The 27,462-nt window shown below is 38.5% G+C and overlaps 1 protein-coding gene across 4 annotated transcripts in view; it reads left to right on the top strand.

The window, feature by feature from the left end:
• The window catches only part of Plxdc2 (plexin domain containing 2), a 395,182-nt gene that overhangs the window by 318,679 nt on the left and 49,041 nt on the right, over window positions 1-27,462 (top strand). For 3 of the 4 annotated variants that reach the window (XM_029470933.2, XM_021154114.2, XM_085835170.1), the window contains one exon: window positions 19,927-19,993. In XM_029470933.2, coding sequence (XP_029326793.1) covers window positions 19,927-19,993 — 67 coding nt within the window. The remainder of the gene's footprint in view (window positions 1-19,926; window positions 19,994-27,462) is intronic. The other variant, XM_021154117.3, reaches the window with a different exon arrangement.

Below are 27,462 nucleotides of genomic sequence, written 5' to 3'. Positions count from 1 at the left end.
CATCTCTCCGTTCTGGTACTCGGGCTTTTCTGAGGAAGGAAGCTTAGTTCTTAGTCAGGTCTTGCATTACATTGTGTGGCTTTCCCTTTATGGGTAGTGTTACAGAATTTTTAATGAGCATATTTAAAGGAGGGTAAAAGTAACTAACATATTCACTGGAAGGCTACTATGCAAAGCACTAAACCAGTGCTTCACCTACATTGTCTCATTTATTCCTCAAAGGTTCCAGCAAAGACAGTATACAGTCATTGTTTTCTCAAACCGGCTTCTCCCTAATTAACTGTTAATGGTCAGTAATCACTGGAACTTGAAAAAAATCACAGGTTTGCAAAGTAATTTTAAGATGCATTTTTTTTATTTCATATGTACAAGTGTCTTGGATGTATGACTGAACACAATGTGAACAAAATGCCTGTGTAGGCCAGTGAAGAAAATTGGATCCCCTGGAATTTGAGCTACAGATTGATTTTAGCTGCTACATGAGTTCTGAGAACCAAACCCAGGATGTCTAACAAGAGCAATATGTGCTCTTAACCATGGAGATATTCATCCAGCCCCTCATCTATGCAATTTTAAAACTCCAACTCATCCCATTAAGTAGTGCAGCCTTGAGATTTTGCTATAGCCAGCTGAGAATGACTATGGAGACCTGATGGTGAGAATTCTATAAGGGACAGCTGTTGATGGGAATCCAAGTCAGGACTTTGTATTCCTTCAAGAAGGTGTCAGTGACCTCCTCTATTGCCCTCACTTCTCTCTGTGATAGTCAAACAGATGAGGCAGCCTCTCCACTGCATGTTAAAATTGATCACAACTCATGGCTTCCTAGCTCAAATGGCTTTTGATACTCAATATTGAAAGGATAAACTATGGAACATTGGATATTTTTCTATATCAATATTCTGTACTAATAGAATATTTTGATCTTAGTATCCTATGTTAATAGAATACTTTTTCTATTAGGATATTCTATACTGTACTTCATTTCTTCATGCTGTGCTAGCATGCCACTACAGAGCAGGATTCTACACATTGTATATTTAGTCAAGTAGAAAAATAGCAGTATTCTTTTAAAGAAATATTCTATAATTGATAAATTTTATAATCGTTTATCCGCAAGACTGCAAAAGTGATAGATTTACTGAAGTATAATACAATAGTGAATATATTCTTTCTTTTCTAAAGTAGAACTATGTATGATTTGGGGGTGGGGAGAGAATTCAGCTAAGAAAGTTATCTTTGGCAAGCATGAGGACCTGAGTTTAACCCCCCAAAACCCACATAAAAGTATCATGCATGCTGGCACACACTTGTCATCCTAATACTGAGATGGCATAGACAGGTGAATCCCTAGAGCTCCCTGACCTAGCCAGGCAAGCCTGTTTGACAGGTTCTAGGCTAGTGAGTTTCCATGTCTCAAAACCAAAAATAGACAGACAACTCCAGAGGAACAATATCTATGGTTATCCTCTGACCTTCACTTCTATGTACATACCTATATGTGTACATCTAGAAACAAATGTAAATATTTTTACTTATGTATATTTAGTTTCAAGAAATGTTATAAAACTTTTAAATGAGATCTAATTATTTCTCAATAAATACACTTCAGCTTCTGATTATCACTAACCCGTGAAAAGCTAAGATAGTTCTTTCCAAATTGAAAGTATTTCATAAATAAAGTTTCAAATTGCTAAAACACCTTTCAAGAATCTGCATACTTGAAAAGTCATATATTAGATAAATCACCAAAGAAATGTTTTCTTTATAATGTTGAAATAACCAATTTAATTTTAAATCGTAATTGCAACTAGTAAACTCAAATTTCATGTCCATATTTCTAATTTAAAATTTCTCATCAGATAATAAATTTCCTGTCCTCCAGCTGTATGCTGTGACCCTGAATATGGACTGGAGTGAAGGATGTTCTATGATCAAGAGGCATTCTTCCTGGAAGAACAATTTAGATGTCCTTATTGAAGATGAGAGTAGTGTGTGGTGGTACGTCAGAGCAGAAGGAAAACAACCAAAGTGGTCCAGATGCTAGAGACCTCAGCAAGAACTTTATGAAAGAGAATGAAAAACATCTGTGAAAACATCCTTATTATTTTAGAAGAGTGTTTTAAAGGTTGCATCTCATCTAAGTTTCAATATATACCTTAATGCCATCCCAGAAACTGTTATTCCTGGAGATAACTATATTGACAGGTGTTCAATGGCCTTAATTGTTTGATCTCATTTGGTAACAGATAGTAATTCTTGAGATTCAAAAGTAGAAATATATGCAATTTTTTTTTTTAGTACAAAGCTTGTACTTCATATTAGACTTAAAAAGTACAGCATAGTTTTGTACATTTTAATCTTCATGGATGCTTAAGTTTGTTTCTGACTCTGTGTAAGGTGTGTGTGTGTGTGTGTGTGTGTGTGTGTGTGTGTGTACAAGTATATATGTGTGATGTAGGTGGGCATAGCTGCACATGTGTGCATATGCATTTGGAAGGCAGAAGGCAATTTCAACGTGCTTTGTTTAAAGCAGGGTCTTGTATTGGCCTGAAATGTTGCAAGTGACCTAGACTAGCTGGCCAGGGTGTCCAGAAATCCACTCATCTCCACCTCTCACATCACTATAACTGGAATTGCAGGCATGTGCTTCCACACCGAGCATTGCACATGGGTTCTGGGAATTTAACTCAAGTCACAAACTTTGTGAGTTAAGCTGTAGTGACTGAAGCTCTTTCCCTGTACTAACTTTAACAGTGTTTACTAAATTGTTACTTTCCCAACTTTCCAACAACATACTACATGGATTTCCTGTCTCAGAAGAGGATTAGTTTTAATTTCTCATTGATTATTCTTAATCTGGTGTAGCTGGTGTTATTTGTTTGTTTGTTTGTTTTAACAGACTAGCTTTGAGTTTTACTTTATTCTCTTGTAAAACAAGACCCCAACACATGAAGCAATCAATGACTGAGTGTTCCAAATATTGACTTTCTTGGATTCTATTTTCTCCTTACCTTTACAAATCAGTACCAATTTACATAGTTTGGCAGTACTGAGGACTTTTTATCTTGCTTTTTACCAAAAACTTTCAATTTTTCTTATAATATGTAATATTAGCTATGGTTTACTCATAGTTCAATTATTTATTAGCTGTGAATTTTCATACCTCAGTTGTTAAAATTCAAACCCAGCTAAAAACTAAAATTAAAGCATATAATAATTTTATCACATGGCTACATATATTGTTTCCTATAAGCCATTTGATTGATGTGACAGGCATGCTGGCTCATGTCTGTAACTGCAGCACTTAGGAAGGCCAAAGTGGAATGATAACAAGTTTAAGGACAACTTGGGATACAGAAGCAAGTATTTGTTTCCAAAGATGGAAAGGGAGGAAATATTTAAATAAATACATAGCGCTGGTACTGGAGATCACTTGGTATCTTGAAAGATGGGGGAAAGTTTTAGGGGAAAGAACAGCATGGATTTTTCTAAGTAAAAATTATTATCCAGCTGAAGTAGAATACTAATTAAATGTACCAATAAATATTAATTCTCAACATAAAATATACTGTTGCAGCCTCGGTGGCATTCTCATTAAAACAGGGAATAAACCAAGACTGTGAGTCCTGATACTATGTGACATTTCTAGTTAATCCACAGTGAAAAGCACTTAAACAAGAAATATGATTATTAGAAAGAGAAGCAAACCGTAATTTGTAAGTAAAAGACCCATTTATTAAACAATTACACAAATCCCTAGCTCTCTGGATCATAAATAGCCATTGAAACAATTCAATGCTAAAATAAGCAAAACTTAACAAAATAGCCTCTGACAAACCTAATGTGTAGAATCTACATAAAGGAAACACTAGACCTTTGATGGGGTGCTTAGACTAGCTCTTGAATACACTGTATTTTCTGGAAAGCTAGGGTATATTAAAACATCAATTATTTCCACATCCATTCTGTCAAATGCACATGGAGGCTATTATTTGAAATATCAGAGTGTGATTATAAAAATAACAGCAAAGAAGAAATGAAACTGTCCAAGAAAAGCATTGAAAATAAGATCGTTATTAGAAATGTAAGCAGTAGATCATCTCCGTACTTGACTCCATATATGACATATCTTATCTGTTTTAAAGAAATATAAGCTTGTAAAATGTTGGTCTCAATTCCTGGTTTATAACAGAATAAACTCAATTATAGAGAAGTAACCTATACAGAGGAATTAAAATATTGAGATATCTGGTATAGAAAATTATATATTGCTCTATGGAATATATGTTTTATAGTAAACAGCAAATTACAGACAGTAAAACACCAGATTTAAAGTCCTGGTTCATATCAATACAAAAATGATTGAAAAAATTCAGTAAAATATTAGATGCATATGTATTCACAATGCCATATCGCAATTTACCTAAATTCAAAGGGGTACAGTGTGTATTTATAATGGTAGAATTTCATAGAGAGTTCAGTTGAGTACTTGTATATATCTAGGTCAATTCCCAAAACTAAGATACAAAAAAAGCCAGAACACAATTTAAAATAGATACAATGACAGAGATATATTCACCTATACTTCAAGTCATACAGTGAAGTGTATCCTGTTATTAACAATTATTTCTTAAGAGATTGTTATAGTTATGAAAATAATGCCTTCATTGTCATATGAAGAAAATTGAGGTTATTCTTATGATGCTTTAAACACTAAGTACAAAATTAACTATGTTAGCACTAGGACATGCTCACGCTTATTTTCTCTGTAAATTTGTTTTGTTTTGAGAGGGTCTTAACATGTATATAGATCTGGATGTCCTGGACATTTCTGTGTAGACCAGGCTATCCTAGAAATCACAAGCAACCTTCTGCCTCTGCTTCCCAAGTGCAGAGCCTACAGGCATGTACCACCACACCGTCCTGCTCTTCTGTAAATTTTTAATGAAATGGCTCTTCAAATGAGTTCATGGAATGCTTATGAGGTAGTACATGTCATTTGCATTTTAAAGTGCTTATTGGTAAATCTTTTTAAATTTAGGTTCTCAATTGGAAAAGAGGGAGGGACATGGCATCAACTACTCAGTAGATTGCAACAGTAAATAGGAAGAAAGATGAGAATGAAATAGAAAGCATGTCTATATGTAATGCAATTTGGGGAAAGACAAAAACCTAGAAAAAATGGAAAAAAAAACTAGCTTGAGAATATGCACAGAAACTTGATTTTAAATATATTTCTTCTGATATTTAATTAACAGTTTGAATGCCTCTTTGTTGGACATCATATGTGTACATGTGTGAGCATGCAGCAGGTTTATGTGAGATGTCTTTAATGGTTGTCTGCCTTGTCTTTAGAGACAGGAATTGTCACTGAACCTGGACGTCATTGTTTTGCTAAACTGGATTAGCAAGGAGCTTTGGAAATCTGCCTGTCTCTGTCCCCATCCTCCTTGAAGTAATCCATTTTGACAGAAAAGATTTCTGATTGTCCATACCTTACATTTGTAACACATTCACATGTAATTGTATACCTGTTTAAATCCATTAAGAAATTCTCTCCCTCTCCCTCTCCCTCTCCCTCTCCCTCTCCCTCTCCCTCTCCCTCTCCCTCTCCCTCTCCCTCTCCCTCTCCCTCTCCCTCTCCCTCTCCCTCTCCCTCTCCCTCTCCCTCTCCCTCTCCCTCTCCCTCTCCCTCTCCCTCTCCCTCTCCCTCTCCCTCTCCCTCTCCCTCTCCCTCTCCCTCTCCCTCTCCCTCTCCCTCTCCCTCTCCTTCTCAGTTTAAAAGATGGAAAAACAAAAATTATACTCAGTACCCAAGCAAGGAGACTAGATTTATAAAATTATGAAAACCCTATGTTTTGTAATAAAGAATCCTTGGAATGAATACATGGCCAAGCTTGTATTGTTTATCCACGATGCAGCTGTTTCATCAGGAAGGAGCAGGACATGTGAGCACAGCAGAGTACAGGGGAACATGTCACAATTATTAACAAAAATTATATTCCAGTCTTTTTCTCATTATTTTAATAGATTTTAACTATTTTCTAATGAATAATTGTTTTGTTCTTGAGTGCTTCTTTTTTTTTTTTTTTTTGGTTTTTCGAGACAGGGTTTCTCTGTGTAGCCCTGGCTGTCCTGGCACTCACTTTGTAGACCAGGCTGGCCTCGAACTCAGAAATCCGCCTGCCTCTGCCTCCCGAGTGCTGGGATTAAAGGCGTGCGCCACCATGCCCGGCTGTTCTTGAGTGCTTCTTAATCGGTACTCAAACATTTTAATGAAGCAATAAAACAAATAATTTTATGTAGAGCCTAAATCAAATAATCCCAATTTCATTGATGTAAACATGCTAGAAGTTAACAGCTGTGCACTATTTCTAATTCCTTTGCCCTAATCTGGGATCAGTTGATCGCTGCATTCAAAACTGGCTTTGTTTCTGTTCATCATGATTTGAAGCACATTTCAATCTGCTCTCACCTCATCATCCTTCTCTTGGGATTCCGAAAATCACATATGAGACCATGTAGCTGACCTGAGCTGACATAGCTTTTAACTGGAATGGTTTCTGAAAGGATTAACCTAATATACACATAAACTTGAGTGTTGGTTCATTCCTTGTGTTAATTCTTGCTTGCTGTGAAACTCAAAGGAGTTTAGTCCTCAGGAGATAACAAATGGGAACAAGAATGCCAGCATGAAAGTCAACTGTGGAAATCTTTTCTTTTTCCATATATATATATATATATATATATATATATATATATATGGCTTTGGAAAAGGATGAGGAAGCAAGAAGAGATAGGAAAAGGAATAGAGCAGCTGAATAAGGTCATAGCACATTAGGCAGGTCTTGAGTATTTAGTAACTCTAATATGCATTTGCCAACTGTAGCAACATCAGGAGTTTTCATCCTCCCGACTCTGCTGTGTGAGACATCTACATTACTCCTGTCCTACAGTTACCTTGTTTTGGTACAGATACACCGACCATTCCACTTATGGTGTATCTTACCTTCTAAGAGTTTATGTTAGGAACAAAATCACTGTGGTTTACCAAGACAGATAAAATACTTTAGCTTCTGTAGATCCGTGCATTACCAATTGATTTCTACCAATGTTACAGACTTCCCTTCTAAAGGTAGTCCTATTTCTGAAACTATTTTTAAGTGAGATCAATAAGAAGTGTGATGTGGTTTGTGCTTTGGTCTCTTTATTTGAGAGATGCTGCAAGCAAGAGAACATTGTTTTCTGGGCTGCCTTGCGAGTTTCTTCAGCATGGCTCAGAAGAAACATTTAAACCATCACATCATTAATACTGAGTGAAAGGAGGTGGGGATTTAAAAAGTGGCCCTCTAGTTTCTCTGAACGAGGCAGCAATAAAAGTAAAGTGACCTGGAAATATAAACACGGGGAATAATTGCACAAGGTTCATTAAAAGGGATATTTGAAGAATATTTCTAAAATGTCTTTATTTCCAAATAATAAAGAAAAATTGGGTCCATTTGCAATAGCAATGTTGATTTCTCTCACAAGAGTCTTTGATGTTAATTCCCCCATGTGATGAGGATTTTACTCTATAAACTATGCACCATATAAAATACACAGTGCACATTCATGTGATTCATAGGCTAATTCTTAAATACTTTTATCAGTGTTGTCTGTGAGAAGAAGTTCTCCTCTATGCACAGTTGTCTGCGTTCCTGCTTGCCTAGCACATAGATATGAACTCAGGTGTTAAAATCAGCATTTTCTAAATCATTATCATGTATCAGCCTTTTGCTTTTTATGATTATTTCATGCCTCCCATTTGTTTTATCGATGAGGAAGTAAACTCAGAAAAGAAAAATAACAAAATTCCAATCAGATGTAAAGAGGAATCCTGGAATATTTGTTGCAAAAAACACGACCGTATTTATTAGCATAGTGTATATTTTTAAATATCCAGGAAAGTACATTTCAAATGTTTTAAATACAAAGCATATTTGAGGTGGTAGGTAAATATGTTAACTGAATCATTCTATATTATAATGTCACTTCATTTTAAATATATATATAATACATAGTATATAGTAAAATAAATAGAGATAGATAAATAGATAAGAGAGTTTGTGTGTATATACATGAACAGACACAGGTACAAATGAATACCTGTTTTATGACAAACATTTGAAATATCTTAGTTGCTTTTAGTACCTAAGTAATATCTTAATAGTGGGCATGAAGAAAAACTATGAGCACTTACAACCACACTCACACACACACACACACACACACTCACACAAATTAAATCTGTTCTTTAAAAGAGATGAAAACATGTCTAAGAACAAAGTTCCAATTTAAGCAACTTATTTTAATCATGTTTTCTCAAAAGCCTTGTAGGATATACTCAAACCCAGCCAGCTATAGCATAGATTCTTACACATGGTACCATGGCAAGGAAGAGGATTAGCAAATGGTGCTGATGGGTGACAGACATCTTTTGAGCGGAGAGAAGGCTTTCATTTAGATTTAGTATTTGGGTGCTGTAGACCTAGTGTTGTGATGAAAGCTAGCAATAGCCACCAAAAACAAGCAGCGTGATTCTGATGGACATGATGAGCTAGCACAAGGATGGGTTGTAACCTGTAGGCGAGCAGCAGTTTCTGAGTGTTAGTGCTGTAAGAACTATGAAGGAAGATGCTCGTTCATAGGGAAAGGCACTGAGCTCCAGTTGCCAGAGAAACTTTCTCAATTCATTCAGTTAGCTGGCATAGCAGATTAAAACCGTGAAAAGACTGGCAAATGAAGATGCTAAGACATGGCAGGGTCACTTTGAGTGTGTTGAGAAGTTAAAAAGCATCTCAGGGGAAACAGCAAAGTATTCTCCAAATTGATTTGTTTTTAATTTTCAGTGTTTAGAAATAATACAAATTTATGTAGCTCACATGCACTTGTACCCACCAAAGGATATTTTAAATTAGTTATCTATATTAGTGAATTAAAATTATGCCAAAAAAGAAAACTTCATTTTTACTTATTTTCTATGTAGGTTTACGTCTGTGTGAGCATATGTGTTATGTATGTACAGGTACATGTGCATGCTTTTACATACACGAGTGTAGCATGTAGAGGTCAGTGTTTAATGTCTTCTTTAATCGTTCTTTTACTTATGAAATGTGACATAGTAGATTCAACTGGACGAGGTAGTCACTGGGCCTCAGAGATTCTTTTTTAGTATCTGATTAATAGCTTTCCAATGATCACATAGCAAACCAACAATCAAAAAACTGAATTCCAATTTTTCATAATACAAAAGAATATTTTTAAAGAAGGAAACAAAAATGTTCATAAGACAAATTCTAGCCCATGCTCTTTATTTTCATTGTCTTCTCCAGCTGTCCATAGGCCAGTATAACACAGTCTCTCCTAATCTGACCTCATTTTCCATAAATGACAGGCGCCTTGACGCAGGTCCTCATGATTGATTGGAAAGCCCTTAACCCACTGAGTCATCTCCTGGTCCTAGTAGCACCCATTTTGAAAGCAAATCTTACTTGCTTTATCATTCTGTTTTCCTGCCCTCTATAAGCCACAGAAAATTACTAGGAAATGAATTGTGAGTAGGTAAACAAGCGAGTTCCTTAATTGACTTGACATAGAACTTAATTTCACACAATATAACTCCAGGATTGCTTAATAAATCAAAGGAAATGTGTGTTCTGAATTTTTGCTGGTAATTTTAACAAATGTCAAGATTAACTTTTCTAAGATACTATCCTATGACACAGTTCTGAGATTTAGTACTGTTTTATATTTAAAAATTGGTATATCCCAGTAATACTTTTAAGTTAGAGGACATGAAACAAGCTATATTTCAAAATTATCAGTTCCGTGTAATTACTAGGAGTCAATTGACTCCTCAATTTTTTTATGCAAAACAATGTTGATATAATCACACCTACCAAATGTATCAACACATTCTTTAATATTTAAATAGATTAGGGAAGAAGAGACAATATTCATTTCACTAGCCCAGAAATCTCACTAGCACCACATATCATGGTGTCATTGAGCAAGAGATAGCTTCAACCACTTACAGATTTACAGTATCAGGATGCCTAAACTCACATGGACATAACACCGCCCTTGAGTTTTTTTCAATGCATGTAGGTGGGATAACACAGCCAGGATTTAATGGATCTTTCAATGGGTCAGTCTAGGGGGAATGATAAATATAGTCTGTCTTGTTGACAAGAAGGTTGTTTTCAACATTCCATTTGAATTATAATATGCTCTTTCAGGCAAAGCTTTATCTCCGGTAAGGATTCTTAGAAAAAACAAACAAACAAACAAACAAAAAATCAAGTGAACTCATTGCAAAACAAATGAGCAAAAGAAGGATGCAAATTAAAACCATAAAAACTGTGAGAAATATTAAATAAGATTGAGATGACATATTCATTTTGTTAAGTAAATAAATTCCTATTGGATTAAAATATACCGATGCATTCTTTTTTTATTAGATGTTTTCTTTATTTATATTTCAAATGTTATCCCGTTTCCTGGTTTCCCCTCTGAAAACCCCCTATCCCTTCCACCCTCCCACTGCTTACCAACAGACCCACTCCTGCTTCCTGGCCCTGGCATTCCCCTATACTGGGGCATAGAACCTTCACAAGACCAAGGGCTTCTCCTCCCATTAATGACCTACTAGGTCATCCTCTGCTACATAGGCAGCTAGAACTATGAGTCCGACCATGTGTTTTCTTTGGTTGGTGGTTTAGTCCCAGGGAGCTCTGGGGGATACTGGTTAGTTCACATTGTTGTTCCTCCTATGGGCCTGCAAACCCCTTAGGCTCCTTGGGTCCTTTCTTTAGTTTCTTCATTGGGGACCCTGTGCTCCGTCCAATAGATGGCTGTGAGCATCCACTTCTGTGTTTTTCAGGAGAGAGCTATATCAAGTTCCTGTCAGCAAGCCCTTGTTGGCATCCACAATAGTGTCTGGGTTTGGTACAGTGACAGTGTCTTAGTCAGGGTTTCTATTCCTGCACAAATATCATGACCAAGAAGCAAGTTGGGGAGGAAAGGGTTTATTTGGCTTACACTTCCACATTGCTGTTTATCACCGAAGGAAGTCAGGACTGGAACTCAAACATGTCACGGAGCAGGAGCTGATGCAGAGGCCATGGAGGGATGTTCTTCACTAGCTTGCCTCCCCTAGCTTGCTCATCCTGCTCTCTTATAGAACCCAAGACTACCAGCCCAGAGATGGTCCCACCCACAAGGGGCCTTTCCCCCTTGATCACTAGTTGATAGTTGAGAAAATGCCTTACAGTTGGATCTCATGGAGGCATTTCCTCAACTGAAGTTCCTTTCTCTGTAATAACTCCAGCTGTGTCAAGTTGACACAAAACTAACCAGTACAGACAGGCAGGTAGATCAATGGAATGGAACTGAAGAGCCAGAAATGAACCCACACACTTGATCTTTGACAAAGGAGCTAAAACCATGCAGTGGAAAAAAGACAGCATTTTAAGCAAATGGTGCTGGTTCAACTGGCAGTTAGCATGTAGAAGAATGTGAGTTAATCCATTCTTTTTTTTTTTTTAATATTTTTATTACATATTTTCCTCAATTACATTTCCAATGCTATCCCAAAAGTCCCCCATAGCGCCCCCCCACTTCCCTATCCACCCATTCCCATTCTTTTGGCCCTGGCATTCCCCTATATTGGGGCATATAAAGTTTGCAAGTCCAATGGGCCTCTCTTTCCATTGATGGCTGACTAGGCCATCTTTCGATACATATGCAGCTAGAGACAAGAGCTCCGGGGTTCTAGTTAGTACATCATGTTGTTCCAACAATAGGGTTGCAGATCCCTTTAGCTCCTTGGGTACTTACTCTAGCTTCTCCATTGGGAGCCCTGTGATACATCCAATAGCTGACTGTGAACATCCACTCCTGTGTTTGCTAGGCCCCAGCATCGTCTCACAAGAGACAGCTATATTTGGGTCCTTTCAGCAAAATCTTGCTAGTGTATGCAATGGTGTCAGCATTTAGAAGTTGATTATGGGATGGATCCCTGGGTACGGCAGTCTCTAAATTGTCCATCCTTTCATCACCACTACGAACTTTGTCTCTGTAACTCCTTCCCTGGGTGTTTTGTTCCCAATTCTGAGAAGGTGCACAGTGTCCACACTTTGGTCTTCATTCTTCTTGAGTTTCATGCGTTTAGCAAATTGTATCTTAAATCTTGGGTATCCTAAGTTTTGGGCTAATATCCACTTATCAGTGAATACATATTGTGTGAGTTCTTTTGTGATTGTGTTACTTCACTCAAGATGATGCCCTCCAGGTCCATCCATTTGGCTAGGAATTTCATAAATTCATTCTTTTTAATAGCTGAGTAGTACTCCATTGTGTAAATGTACCATAATTTCTGTATCCATTCCTCTGTTGAGGGACATCTGGGTTCTTTCCAGCTTCTGGCTATTATAAATAGGGCTGCTATGAACATAGTGGAACATGTGTCCTTTTACCGGTTGGGAAATCTTCTGGATATATGCCCAGGAGAGGTATTGCTGGATCCTCCAGTAGTACTATGTCCAATTTTCTGAGGAACCGCCAGACTGATTTCCAGAGTGGTTGTACAAGCTTGCAATCCCACCAACAATGGAGGAGTGTTCCTCTTTCTCCACATCCTTGCCAGCAACTGCTGTCACCTGAATTTTTGATCTTAGCCATTCTGACTGGTGTGAGGTGGAATCTCAGGGTTGTTTTGATTTGCATTTCCCTGATGATTAAGGATGTTGAACATTTTTTCAGGTGTTTCTCTGCCATTCGGTATTCCTCAGGCGAGAATTCTTTGTTCAGTTCTGAGCCCCATTTTTTAATGGGGTCATTTGACTTTCTGGAGTCCACCTTCTTGAGTTCTTTATATATATTGGATATTAGTCCCTTATCTGATTTAGGATAGGTGAAGATCCTTTCCCAATCTGTTGGTGGTTTTTTTGTCTTATTGATGGTGTCTTTAGCCTTGCAGAAGCTTTGTAGTTTCATGAGGTCCCACTTGTCAATTCTCGATCTTACAGCACAAGCCATTACTGTTCTATTCAGGAATTTTTCCCCTGTGCACATATCTTCAAGGCTTTTCCCCACTTTCTCCTCTATAAGTTTCAGTGTCTCTGGTTTTATGTGAAGTTCCTTGATCCACTTAGACTTGACCTTAGTACAAGGAGATAGGAATGGATCGATTCGCATTCTTCTACATGTTAACAACCAGTTGTGCCAGCACCATTTGTTGAAAATGCTGTCTTTCTTCCACTGGATGTTTTTAGCTCCCTTGTCGAAGATCAAGTGACCGTAGGTGTGTGGGTTCATTTCTGGGTCTTCAATTCTATTCCATTGGTCTATTTGTCTGTCACTATACCAGTACCATGCAGTTTTTATCACAATTGCTCTGTAGTAGAGCTTTAGGTCCGGCATGGTGATTCCACCAGAGGTTCTTTTATCCTTGAGAAGAGTTTTTGCTATCCTAGGTTTTTTGTTATTCCAGATGAATTTGCAGATTGCACTTTCTAATTCGTTGAAGAATTGAGTTGGAATTTTGATGGGGATTGCATTGAATCTGTAGATTGCTTTTGGCAAGATAGCCATTTTTACAATGTTGATCCTGCCAATCCATGAGCATGGGAGATCTTTCCATCTTCTGAGATCTTCTATAATTTCTTTCTTCAGAGACTTGAAGTTTTTATTATACAGATCTTTCACTTCCTTAGTTAGAGTCACGCCAAGATATTTAATATTATTTGTGACTATTGAGAAGGGTGTTGTTTCCCTAATTTCTTTCTCAGCCTGTTTATTCTTTGTGTAGAGAAAGGCCATTGATTTGTTTGAGTTAATTTTATATCCAGCTACTTCACCGAAGCTGTTTATCAGGCTTAGGAGTTCTCTGGTGGAATTTTTAGGGTCACTTATATATACTATCATATCATCTGCAAAAAGTGATATTTTGACTTCATCTTTTCCAATTTGTATCCCTTTGATCTCCTTTTGTTGTCGAATTGCTCTGGCTAGGACTTCAAGTACAATGTTGAATAGGTATGGAGAAAGTGGACAGCCTTGTCTAGTCCCTGATTTTAGAGGGATTGCTTCAAGCTTCTGACCATTTACTTTGATGTTGGCTACTGGTTTGCTGTAGATTGCTTTTATCATGTTTAGGTATGGGCCTTGAATTCCTGAACTTTCCAAGACTTTTATCATGAATGGGTGTTGGATCTTGTCAAATGCTTTTTCCGCATCTAACGAGATGACCATGTGGTTTTTGTCTTTGAGTTTGTTTATATACTGGATTACGTTGATGGATTTCCGTATATTGAACCATCCCTGCATCCCTGGGATGAAACCTACTTGGTCAGGATGGATGATTGTTTTGATGTGTTCTTGGATTCGGTTAGCAAGAATTTTATTGAGGATTTTTGCATCAATATTCATAAGGGATATTGGTCTGAAGTTTTCTATCTTTGTTGGGTCTTTTTGTGGTTTAGGTATCAGAGTAATTGTGGCTTCATAGAATAAGTTGGGTAGAGTACCTTCTGTTTCTATTTTGTGGAATAGTTTGTGAAGAACTGGGATTAGATCTTCTTTGAAGGTCTGATAGAACTCTGCACTAAACCCATCTGGTCCTGGGCTTTTTTTGGTTGGGAGACTATTAATGACTGCTTCTATTTCTTTGGGGGATATAGGGCTGTTTAGATCATTAACCTGATCTTGATTCAACTTTGGTACCTGGTATCTGTCTAGGAACTTCTCCATTTCATCCAGGTTCTCCAGTTTTGTTGAGTATAGCCTTTGGTAGAACGATCTGATGGTGTTTTGGATGTCTTCAGGATCTGTTGTTATGTCTCCTTTTTCATTTCTGATTTTGTTAATTAGGATGCTTTCCCTGTGCCCTCTAGTGAGTCTGGCTACGGGTTTATCTATCTTGTTGATTTTCTCAAAGAACCATCTCCTTGATTGGTTGATTCTTTGAATAGTTTTTCTTGTTTCCACTTGGTTGATTTCACCCCTGAGTTTGATTATTTCCTGCCGTCTACTCCTCTTGGGTGAATTTGCTTCCTTTTGTTCTAGTGCTTTTAGGTGTGTTGTCAAGCTGCTAATGTGTGCTCTTTCTAGTTTCCTTTTGGAGGCACTCAGAGCTATGAGTTTTCCTCTTAGAAATGCTTTCATTGCGTCCCATAAGTTTGGGTATGTTGTGGCTTCATTTTCATTGAACTTTAAAAAGTCCTTAATTTCTTTCTTTATTCCTTCCTTGACCAAGGTACCATTGAGAAGAGTGTTGTTCAGTTTCCACGTGAAGGTTGGCTTTCTATTATTTATTTTGTTATTGAAGATCAGCCTTAGTCCATGGTGATCTGATAGGATGCATGGGACAATTTCAATGTTTTTGTATCTGTTGAGTCCTGTTTTGTGCCCAATTACGTGGTCAATTTTGGAGAAGGTACCATGAGGTGCTGAGAAGAAGGTGTATCCTTTTGTTTTAGGGTAAAATGTTCTGTAGATATCTGCCAGATCCATTTGATCCATAACTTCTGTTAGTTTCACTGTGTCCCTGTTTAGTTTCTGTTTCCATGATCTGTCCATTGGTGAAAGTGGTGTGTTGAAGTCTCCCACTATTATTGTATGAGGTGCAATGTGTGCTTTGAGATTTACTAATGTTTCTTTAATGAATGAGGCTGCCTTTGTATTTGGAGCATATATATTCAGGATTGATAGTTCCTCTTGGAGGATTTTACCTTTGATGAGTATGAAGTGCCCCTCCCTGTCTTTTTTGATGTCTTTGGGTTGGAAGTCAATCTTATCTGATATTAGAATGGCTACTCCAGCTTGTTTCTTCAGACCATTTGCTTGGAAAATTGTTTTCCAGCCTTTCATTCTGAGGTAGTGTCTATCTTTTTCTCTGAGATGAGTTTCTTGTAAGCAGCAAAATGTTGGGTCTTGTTTGTGTAGCCAGTTTGTTAGTCTATGTCTTTTTATCGGGGAGTTGAGTCCATTGATATTAAGAGATATTAAGGAAAAGTAATTGTTGTTTCCTGTTATTTTTGTTGTTAAAGTTGGCATTCTGTTCTTGTGGCTGTCTTCTTTTAGGTTTGTTGAGGGATTACCTTCTTGTTGTTTCTAGGGCGTGGTTCCTGTCCTTGTATTGGTTTTTTTCTGTTATTATCCTTTGAAGGGCTGGATTCGTGGAGAGATAATGTGTGAATTTGGCTTTGTCGTGGAATACTTTGGTTTCTCCATCTATGTTAATTGAGAGTTTGGCTGGGTATAGTAGCTTGGGCTGGAATTTGTGTTCTTTTAGTGTCTGTATAACATCTGTCCAGGATCTTCTAGCTTTCATAGTCTCTGGTGAAAAATCTGGTGTAATTCTGATAGGCTTGCCTTTATATGTTACTTGGCCTTTTTCTCTTACTGCTTTTAGTATTCTATCTTTATTTAGTGCATTTGTTGTTCTGATTATTATGTGTCGGGAGGTATTTCTTTTCTGGTCCAGCCTATTTGGAGTTCTGTAGGCTTCTTGTATGTTCATGGGCATCTCTTTCTTTAGATTTGGGAAGTTTTCTTCTATAATTTTGTTGAAGATGTTTGCTGGTCCTTTGAGTTGAAAATCTTCATTCTCATCCACTCCTATTATCCGTAGGTTTGGTCTTCTCATTGTGTCCTGTATTTCCTGGATGTTTTGAGTTAGGATCTTTTTGCATTTTCCATTTTCCTTGATTGTTGTGCCCATGTTCTCTATGGAATCTTCTGCACCTGAGATTCTCTCTTCCATCTCTTGTATTCTGTTGCTGATGCTTGCATCTATGGTTCCAGATTTCTTTCCTAGGGTTTCTATCTCCAGTGTTGCCTCATTTTGGGTTTTCTTTATTGTGTCTACTTCCCTTTTTAGGTCTAGTATGGTTTTGTTCATTTCCATCATCTGATTGGATGTGTTTTCCTGTTTCTCTTTAAGGACTTCTACCAGTTTGGTTGTGTTTTCCTGTTTTTCTTTAAGGACTTGTAACTCTTTAGCCATGTTCTCCTGTAGTTCTTTAAAGTCCTTCTTGATGTCCTCTACCATCATCATGAGATATGCTTTTAAATCCAGGTCTAGTTTTTCAGGTGTGTTGGGGTGCCCTGGACTGGGCGAAGTGGGAGTGCTGGGTCCTGATGATGGTGAGTGGTCTTGGTTTCTGTTAGTAAGATTCTTACCTTTACCTCTCGCCATCTGGTAATCTCTGGAGTTGTTATAGTTGTCTCTGTTCAGAGGTTGTTCTTCTGGGGATTCTGAGTATCCTCTGTCAGCAGACCTGTACAGAGTAAGTTCGGCAGAGTCCCGGAGCCAAGATGGCGCTCCCTGCAGGGCAGGTCACTGTTCTCCGGCTGGGAGGGTGTCGGATGTCTGCGGCCCCAAAAGGGTGCTGCCTCAGCGGTTCTGTGGCTCCCGCCTGTCCCAGAAGCTGTCTGCCTCTGTGGTCCTCACTCTGACCTGTACAGACTAAGTTCGGCGGAGTCCCGGAGCCAAGATGGCGCTCCCTGCAGGGCAGGTCACTGTCCTCCGACTGGGTGGGTGCCGGATGTCTGCGGCCCCTAAAGGGTGCTGCCTCAGCAGCTCTGTGGCTCCCGCCTGTCCCAGAAGCCGTCTGCCCCCGTGGTCCCCACTCTGACCTGTAGAGACTAAGCTCGGCAGAGTCCCGGAGCCAAGATGGCGCTCCCTGCAGGGCAGGTCACTGTCCTCCGACTTGGAGGGTGCCGGATGTCTGCGGCCCCAAAGGGTGCTGCCTCAGCGGCTCTGTGGCTCCCGCCTGTCCCAGAAGCTGTCTGCCTCTGTGGTCCTCACTCTAACCTGTAGACTAAGTTCGGCGGAGTCCCGGAGCCAAGATCGAGTTAATCCATTCTTATCTCCTTGTACAAAGCTCAAGTTCAAGTGGATCAAAGAACTCCACATAAAACCAGAGACACTAAAACTTATAGAGGAGAAAGTGGGGAAAAGTCTCAAACATATAAGCACAGGAGAAAAATACCACCATATTCTTAAGTATAAATATATATTCAATTATTAAAGTTAAGGAGAAGTCTAAATATTATTATTATTACCAATTGACTGTCAAAACTAATTTGAATTTCTATCAAAAAAGATACTATAAGTTAGATATATTAACTGTAATCTATACAACATTCTAAATTTAAAATTAACTCAATCAAATTTAACTATTATGAGTAAATGGGGCTGTATAGAAGACATGGTGGGTAAGAACATTTGCTACCCAATCTTAAGGGTCTGTGTTCAAATCTTCTAAAATCTTGACAAGTGCTGGGTGTAGTCACACATGCACCTGTAACACTAGTTGGAGTTTACTGAGGTTTAATGGCCACCAAACTAGTTACAGGTTCAGTGCAAAACTTTGTTTAAAGGGAATAAGACACGGAGTGATAGAAGAGGACATTTGATATCCTCCACTGGCTCCTGTGTTCCCAGGCTCCCACAAGCACATATGGGTGTATATCACATATATATTGCACATACATGCAAAAAATATAAAACTGGTCACAACATTTACAAAACTGTCAGGGCAGGCTCTGGGTTGAAACTGCCAGATCAGGAAGATAAATGTGATGTAAAGGATAGATAAAATAGAGAGAAAAGGCATTCCAGTTAAAGGAAAGACTGTGACCAAGATCTTTTGACCCAGTTCTTGCCTAGTCAGACCTTTTGGCACAATCTAATCATACATAACTGAAAATCCCCCCAAATGCCCACTCAAGCTCACTGAGGTACTCATATGACTCAGAAAAGCTGTTATGCTCAAAGTTGCCATTATTATATGGGGGAAATTAATTAAAAGAGGGATTGGGATAAGATTCATAGAATATAGCTCAATGGACCTGTGAGAGGAGGCACTAGCTTCCAGCTGTCCTCTTTTGGCAACAAGATATTGTCAACCAAGAGTTCATAGTGCTTCGAGGTCTAGGGTTCTCATTGAGGATCAGTCCTACAGGGATAGAATATGCCTGACAATAACCTTCTTTGTAACTCAGGTTCCAGGTCTCTAGAAGTCAACCTATTCAGAGTAAACAAGGAATCTATCCTAGAATAAACTCTGATGTCCAAAATAAGTCATGTTGCCAGTGTGGTCTATCCTGTACAGCCCAAGAGTTAAGGTCACACTTCTAGCATGAAAGTTATTCCAGGGTTTAAAAAAGCAGTTGTTCTTAACTTGTGGATTGTGACTGCTTTGGGGGACTAATGACCCTTTCACGTGGTCATACACAAGATATCTTGCATATCATATATTTACATCATGATTCATAACAGAGGCAAACTTACAGTTATAAAGTAGCAACAAAAATGATGTTTGGTTGGGGGTTGTCACAGCATACAGAATTGTATTAAAGGGTCACAGCATTAGGAAGACTGAGGACCTCTTGTTTGAAGATTATCCCCTGGAAGTTGTTTGAAGAGATGTTGAATCCCCTGAGTTTACTAGACAATCGAGCGTTTATGAAATGGGAATATATAAATGAGAGAACAAGGAATCTTTTTAAATGGTGACTACAAATAATTTGTATGCTTTGAATTTAGTGGTGAACTAGGAAAATGAGGGAAAGAAAACCAACATTATATAAATGTGATTTCTTTATTTGGCATGGAGCTATGTCAGCATTATGTAGTGTGTTTAGCCTCAGGAGAGTAATGCATTGTTATATGATGCTGACTGTGGAAGCAGGAATGAGTGATGTCACCCTATAGCTGGTACACTGTGTCTCCAGTACTCGGTTCATCAGAAGAAAGCTAATGCTGTTCTATACTAAAAGATCTGAGACTTGTCTGTTTACCATTCTTTTTCTTTTGGTTCTTCTTTGTACATGGTCCACATCCTCTCTTCGACTACAATGGGGTCTTCTTTGAAGATGCTCCAGTGGATTTGATCGCCATCGGCAGGACTGGGTGGATAGTGGATGCCCGGAAGAGGTACAGGTATGCTCTTTTGTAAATCACCGGAACCAACTTGACATAACATGTGACAATATAACCTAATTAGAATAGTATCTAATATGATTATGAAGAAAATTAAGAGGATGAAATGGAATCCTTAATGGGTGTCAAACGTTAGAATAAACTACTTGCATGTATTACTTTAGTTTATTCTTACCCATTCTCTGGAGGCAGGAAGTAGGGATGAGGGGATGTGGGGCTGCAGTGTGTGTGAAAGCTCAGAGCATTACCTACCTGGCTAGGGAACATGAGATCTGGGATTCGAGCTTGTATGCATAAAAGGCACATTTGCTAATTGTTTTCTCTTTTTGTCATTAAAGTGCTCATTGCTCCTCTTTTGATCTTAAATAGTAAAATAATGGTATGTGGGAAAGATTGGTTGCAGTGAACTGGTATATCATACTGAGAGCTGGTATAAAATATGGTAACCTGAATATCAATTTTACATGGAAAATCAATTTTGACCTGTTTACAGTTTTCCTGACTCATATTGACCATCATTTCATTATCACCTCAGTTTTATAATGTTAATAATTGTTCCTTTTCCCTTCTTTTGTTTCTTTCTCTTTTATTTTATTTTATATTTTTTCCAATTTTGTATTGGGTATTTTCTTCATTTACATTTCAAATGCAATCCCAAAAGTCACCCATACCCTCCCCCTCAAGCTCTCCTACCCACTCACTCCTACTTCTTAGCCCCGGTGTTCCCCTGTACTGGGTCATAGAAAGTTTGCAAGACCAAGGGGACTCTCTTGCCAATGATGGCTGATTAGATAATCTTCTGCTACATGTGTAGCTAGAGACACGAGATCTGGGGGTACTGGTTAGTTCATATTGTTGTTCCACCTGTAGGGTTGTAGATCCCTTTAGCTCCTAGGGTACTTTCTCTACCTCCTCCGTTGGGGGCCCTGTGTTCCATCCAATACCTGACTGTGAGCATCCACTTATGTGTTTTCCACGCACCAGCATAGCCTCACAAGAGACAGCTATATCAGGGTCCTTTCAGCAAAATCTTGCTGTCGTATGCAATGGTGTCTGTGTTTGGAGGCTGATTATGGGATGGATCCCCAGGTGCGGCAGTCTCTAGATGGTCCATCCTTTCTTCTCTGCTCCAAACTTTGTCTCTGTAACTCCTTCCGTGGGTGTTTTGTTCCCAATTCTAAGAAGGGGCAAAGTGTCAACACTTTGGTCTTCATTCTTCTTGAGTTTCATTTGTTTTGCAAATTGTATCTTGGGTATTCTAAGTTTCTGGGCTAATATCCACTTATCAGTGAGTACATATCATGTGAGTTCTTTTGTGATTGGGTTACCTCACTCAGGATGATGCCCTCCAGGTCAATCCATTTGCCTAATATTTTCATAAATTCATTGTTTTTAATAGCTGAGTAGTACTCCATTGTGTAAATGTACCACATTTTCTGTATCCATCCCTCTGTTGATGGACAATAGGATTCTTTCCAGCTTCTGGCTATTATAAATAAGGTTGCTATGAATATAGTAGAGCATGTGTCCTTCTTACCAGTTGGAACATCTTCTGGATATATGCCCAGGAGAGGTATTGCTGAATTCTCCAGTAGTACTGCGTCCAATTTTCTAGACCACCAGACTGATTTCCAGAGTGGTTGTACCAGCTTGCAACCCCACCAGCAATGGAGGAATGTTCCTCTTTCTCCACATCCTTGCCAGCATCTGCTCTCACCTGAATTTTTGATCTTAGCCATTCTGACTGGTGTGAGATGAAATCTCAGGGTTGTTTTGATTTGCATTTTCGTGATGATTAAGGATGTTGAACATTTTTTCAGGTGCTTCTCAGCCATTTGGTATTCCTCAGGTGAGAATTCTTGTTTAGCTCTGAGCCCCATTTTTTAATGGGGTTGATTTTTCTGGAGTCCACCTTCTTGAGTTCTTTACATATATATTGGATATTAGTCCCCTATCTGATTTAGGATTGGTAAAGATTCTTTCCCAATATGTTGGTAGCCTTTTTGTCTTACCGACTGTCTTTTGCCTTACAGAAGCTTTGCAATTTTATGAGGTCTCATTTGTTGTTTCTCGATCTTACAGCACAAGGCATTGCTGTTCTATTCAGGAATTTTTCCCCTGTGCCCATATCTTCAAGGCTTTTCCCCACTTTCTCTTCTAGAAGTTTCAGTGTCTCTGGTTCCTTGATCCACTTAGACTTGACCTTAGTACAAGGAGATAAGAATGCATCAATTCGCATTCCTCTACATGCTAACTGCCATTTGTGCCATCACCATCTGTTGAAAATGCTGTCTTTTTTCCACTGGATGGTTTTAGCTCCCTTGTCAAAGATCAAGTGACCATAGGTGTGTGGGTTCATTTCTGGGTCTTCAATTCTATTCCATTGGTCTACCTGTCTGTCCATATACCATTAACATGCAGTTTTTATCACAATTTCTCTGTATTACAGCTTTAGGTCAGGCATGGTGATTCCACCAGAGGTTCTTTTATCATTGAGAAGAGTTTTTGCTATCATAGGTTTTTTGTTATTTCAGATGAATTTTCAAATTGCCCTTTCTAATTTGTTGAAGAAATGAGTTGGAATTTTAATGGGGATAGCATTGAATCTGTAGACTGCTTTTTGGCAAGATAGCCATTTTTACTATATTGATCCTGCCAATTCATGAGCATGGGAGATCTTTCCATCTTCTGAGATTGTCTTTGATTTCTTTCTCCAGAGACTTCAAGTTCTTATCATAGATATCTTTCACTTCCTTAGTTGGAGTCATACCAAGGTATTTTATATTATTTGTGACTATTGTGAACATATTGGAAAGGAAGAAATCAAAATATCACTATTTGCAGATGATATGATAGTATATATAAGTGACCCTAAAAATTCCACCAGAGAACTCCTAAACCTGATAAACAGCTTCCTTTTCCCTTCTTTGATGAGAGTAGCTATATGGATGTATGGGCACAACATAAATGTATGCTATGCCCACAGTGACCAGAAGAGGACATTGGGCGTGTCTCTCAGGAGATGCAGTTACAGAGAGTAGTGAGCTACTTGGTGTGGGGTGGGTGTGGGGATCCAATCTCCAGCTTTCTTCAAGAGTGGTATGTGCTTTTAACCCCCAAGCCACCTGTCTAGAAACCTCCATTGTTAAGTTTTAAAGCATACATTTTAATGACAATTAACAATGACACACATTTTCTTATCGAGTGAGTCTAGTCAAGCCACAGCACTTCCTTAGGAACAGCTAGGGATATCAGAGGTTAGTAAGAGGTTTGTGAAAATACATTTGAGGTTAGATGACTCATAAAAATCTTGAGAAATACCTCTTTGAAAACATTCTGGGATGAAGAATGGACCTCAGAGATATAGCAGTTGAGACCTTCAGTCAAATTCCAGTGTCACTAAATAAAATTTAAGATAAATAAAGAAAAAGGGAACCTTCTTGAAAGTCAGCATGGGGTACATGTGTAATCCCAGCAAACAGAAGGATCATGAATTTGAAGCTAACCTTAGTTGCATGGTGAAACTGTAAAAAATCCAACTGACTAGCCAATGTTGTTAAACTTTTAAGTTCAGTATTATACAGAAGATGTAATCTTATTTTTGACATTGGCTCAGGTAATTAGACTGGTTTATAGGAATCGCCTATTTCAATTATCTGACACAGCTCCAAAAAGAAAAAAAAAAAGGCACATTGATAAGTTCATAATTGTGCTTTCACATTCTTGTATTTCTCATTGTTTTAATCAGTGTTTCTATCATTGCAATGAAACACAGCTGGGTGAGAAAGGGCTCATTAGGCCTATAGTTCACTGTTACTGTTCATCAAAGAAGGAACTCAGGACAGGAATTCAAACAGGGCTGATACAAAAACTATGGACGGGTGCTGCTTACTCCCCATGGCATGCTTAGCCTGCTTTCTTATAGAACCCAAGATCACCAGCCCAGGGATGGCACCACTCACCATGGGCTGCACCTTCCCCCATCAATCCCAATTACATCTGCATCTTATGGAGACATTTTTCCATTTGAGGTTCCCTCCTTTCAGATAACTCTAGTTTGTGTGTCAAGTTGACATAGACTATCGAGCAAACTCATGTAAGCACAGTTTTCTCAAAAGATACTTGAAATGAATATTCAAAATTGTGTAAAAGTCCAGACCTTTTAGTTTTCTTCCTCCAGAGTATTATCCCTGTTAACTACATGAGGCAGAGAGAATTCTCCCAAGTACATTGGTAGATAATTCACTGTGCTCTTCTTCGGTCTGTGATGGCATTAAAGAAGGTCAGAATCAGCCGGGCGTGGTGGCGCACGCCTTTAATCCCAGCACTCTGGAGGCAGAGGCAGGAGGATTTCTGAGTTCGAGGCCAGCCTGGTCTACAAAGTGAGTGCCAGGACAGCCAGGGCTACACAGAGAAACCCTGTCTCGAAAAACCAAAAAAAAAAAAAAAAAAAAAAGAAGAAGAAGATCAGAATCTAATGCATTCTGTAATAATCCGTGGTTCCTGTTGTTTGTAATTAAATTATCCACACCACTAGCTTTGTAGTAAGCAATCCTGTCCCTGCAGGTACATGAACACGTTCATCAACTCTGCTCGGTCCACTTTCCTTGCATACAATGACAGTTCAATGTTCTCTCAGGTAGAGGATGTTGAGCTTCAGAAATGAAGAAACCACAGCCACAGAAATGAACCCAGATACATGGGGAAACAACAGTGTTTTCCAGTGATGCATCAAGTCTGAGAAGTTGTGCTCTTAAAGGGATCAGACAGCAGACTACAACAAGGGCAAACGTATTCTTGGTCATTGATAGTTCTGGTGCTTAAAGTTCACCATATAAGTCACATGTACTCATGTTCATGTTGTACTTCAGAATTAAAGTAGTCTTATTAAAAAGTTGCATATTTTCAAAAACAAAAAGAAATCTAAAATATTTTCTTAGTTCTCACTTCTCTTCAACCAACTAATTCTTCTATCACCATTATCACCACCATCACAGTGGTTCCCAGAGTACTAGCCACTGGTTTAGCCTAATTGCCCAACAGCTCTGGCCAAGGCTACCCTGACAGCTGCACATTTTCCTCTGTTTCATAACCTACACCCAGAGTGATTTTTCTAATACAACATGTAGCTATTATACCGCTGATTAATAAATCCACCACATTGTATGTGATGTTCTACCTCACTGAACCAAGTGAGCTGGTACCTTGTGCATATGGAATACATTTCACAATGTGAATAGCAGGAACTCATTAGATTTATAGCTGTGTTTTGTGTAAAATGACTTTGATATCTCTCTCTCTCTCTCTCTCTCTCTCTCTCTCTCTCTCTCTCTGTGTGTGTGTGTGTGTGTGTGTGTGTATGTGTGTGTATGTATTAGTGTATGGGTATTTTACCAGCATGTTTGGATACCATGAATTGCCTGTGCAAGCCAGAAGAGGGCATAGAGTCCTCTAGAATTGGAATTACAGATGGTTGTGAGCCATCATGTGGATGCTAAATATTGACCAAGTACCCTGAAATAGCAGCCAGTACTTTTAACTACTGAGCCATTTCTTCAACCCCCTACTGTCAATATTTTATAAATTTATTCTTTTAAGTATTTTAATCTGTGTTGTTCACATTAAAGTGTTCATTCTAGTGTGTGTTGTGTGTACACTTTAGTTTCTAAATTTCACTTCAGTTTTGGTAGTATGTACAAGTTTTTCATTCATTTAACTAACTCTGTAAGACTCTTTTTCTTTGTGTTTCATTTCTTGTAATTAGAATGGTATATTATTTTCATCTTAATCTGTGGGAATTCCTAATGCCTGAGTAGATAATGCTTTCTGCCAAAAATAGTTTGCCTAAAGGACTGTGAGTTTCAGGGTACCACTTGTTCTGCCTTAACAGGAACATAAATAAATGTTCATATTTATCCCTTCATCTACTGCTGGTGACAACCTTGGTCTCCTGTAAGCAATATTGTTATTTACATTTGTTCCTCCAGGACAACTCTGCTTTATATACATATGTCTTTTAAAATGTTGACTACTATATATTCCCTATTGTCTTTGTCTTCAGAGCCCATAGGCTTTATTTGGGGAGGAAGAGGATGTAAAAACAATGAAAAGACATGTCTAGAGATTTTCTTTATGTCTTGAAAATCTTAATAATAGTGCTTTTAAATTTACAAAGTATACACATGTAACTTCTTTTGTAAATGCAAAAGCAAACCAAATCCAAGGTTTTACCTTAAACACAAACAAAGGTTTTTAATACTGCTCATCGAGATTCTGCACAGAGGTTAGGGATCCAACCGGCCTGAGAACGCTTTGCCTGAGCATCAGCAGCAGACATCCTGGTTCCGGGACCCCGCCGAGTGTATTCTGCACAGGCCCCAGACATCGGGCCACCTACTGGACAGAGGAAAAGGGTCTGAGAGGAGAGGAAGCACATTGCCTGAGCATCGGCAACAGACATCTTGGTTCCGGGACCCCGCCCAGTGTATTCTGCACAGCCACAGAGATTACCAGATGGCAAAAGGCAAACGCAAGAATCCTACTAACAGAAATCAAGACCACTCACCATCATCAGAACGCAGCACTCCCACCCCATCTAGTCCTGGGCACCCCAACACAACCGAAAAGCTAGACCCGGATTTAAAAGAATATCTCATGATGATGGTAGAGGACATCAAGAAGGACTTTAATAACTCACTTAAAGAAATACAGGAGAACATTGCTAAAGAGTTACAAGTCCTTAAAGAAAAACAGGAAAACACAACCAAACAGGTAGAAGTCCTCAAAGAAAAACAGGAAAACACATCCAAACAGGTGATGGAAATGAGCAAAACTATACTAGGCCTAAAAAAGGAAGTAGACACAATAAAGAAAACCCAAAGTGAGGCAACGCTGGAGATAGAAACCCTAGGAAAGAAATCTGGAACCATAGATGCGAGCATCAGCAACAGAATACAAGAGATGGAAGAGAGAATCTCAGGTGCAGAAGATTCCATAGAGAACTTTGGCACAACAATCAAAGAAAATACAAACCGCAAAAGGATCCTAACTCAAAACATCCAGGAAATCCAGGACACAATGAGAAGACCAAACCTATGGATAATAAAAGTTGATGAGACAGAAGATTTTCAACTTAAAGGGCCAGCAAATATCTTCAACAAAATTATAGAACAAAACTTCACAAACCTAAAGAAAGAGATGCCCATGATCATACAAGATGCCTACAGAACTCCAAATAGACTGGATCAGAAAAGAAATTCCTCCCGACACATAATAATCAGAACAACAAATGCACTAAATAAAGATAGAATATTAAAAGCAGCAAGGGAGAAAGGTCAAGTAACATATAAAGGCAGGCCTATCAGAATTACACCAGACTTTTCACCAGAGACTATGAAAGCCAGAAGAGCCTGGACAGATGTTCTACAGACACTAAGAGAACACAAATGCCAGCCCAGGGTACTATACCC

This window comes from Mus caroli, unplaced genomic scaffold, assembly GCF_978045245.1.
Source record: "Mus caroli unplaced genomic scaffold, Mus_caroli_1 scaffold_2, whole genome shotgun sequence".
In the NCBI taxonomy this organism is placed as follows: Eukaryota; Metazoa; Chordata; class Mammalia; order Rodentia; family Muridae; genus Mus; species Mus caroli.
This window is presented reverse-complemented; position numbering and strand designations above follow the sequence as displayed.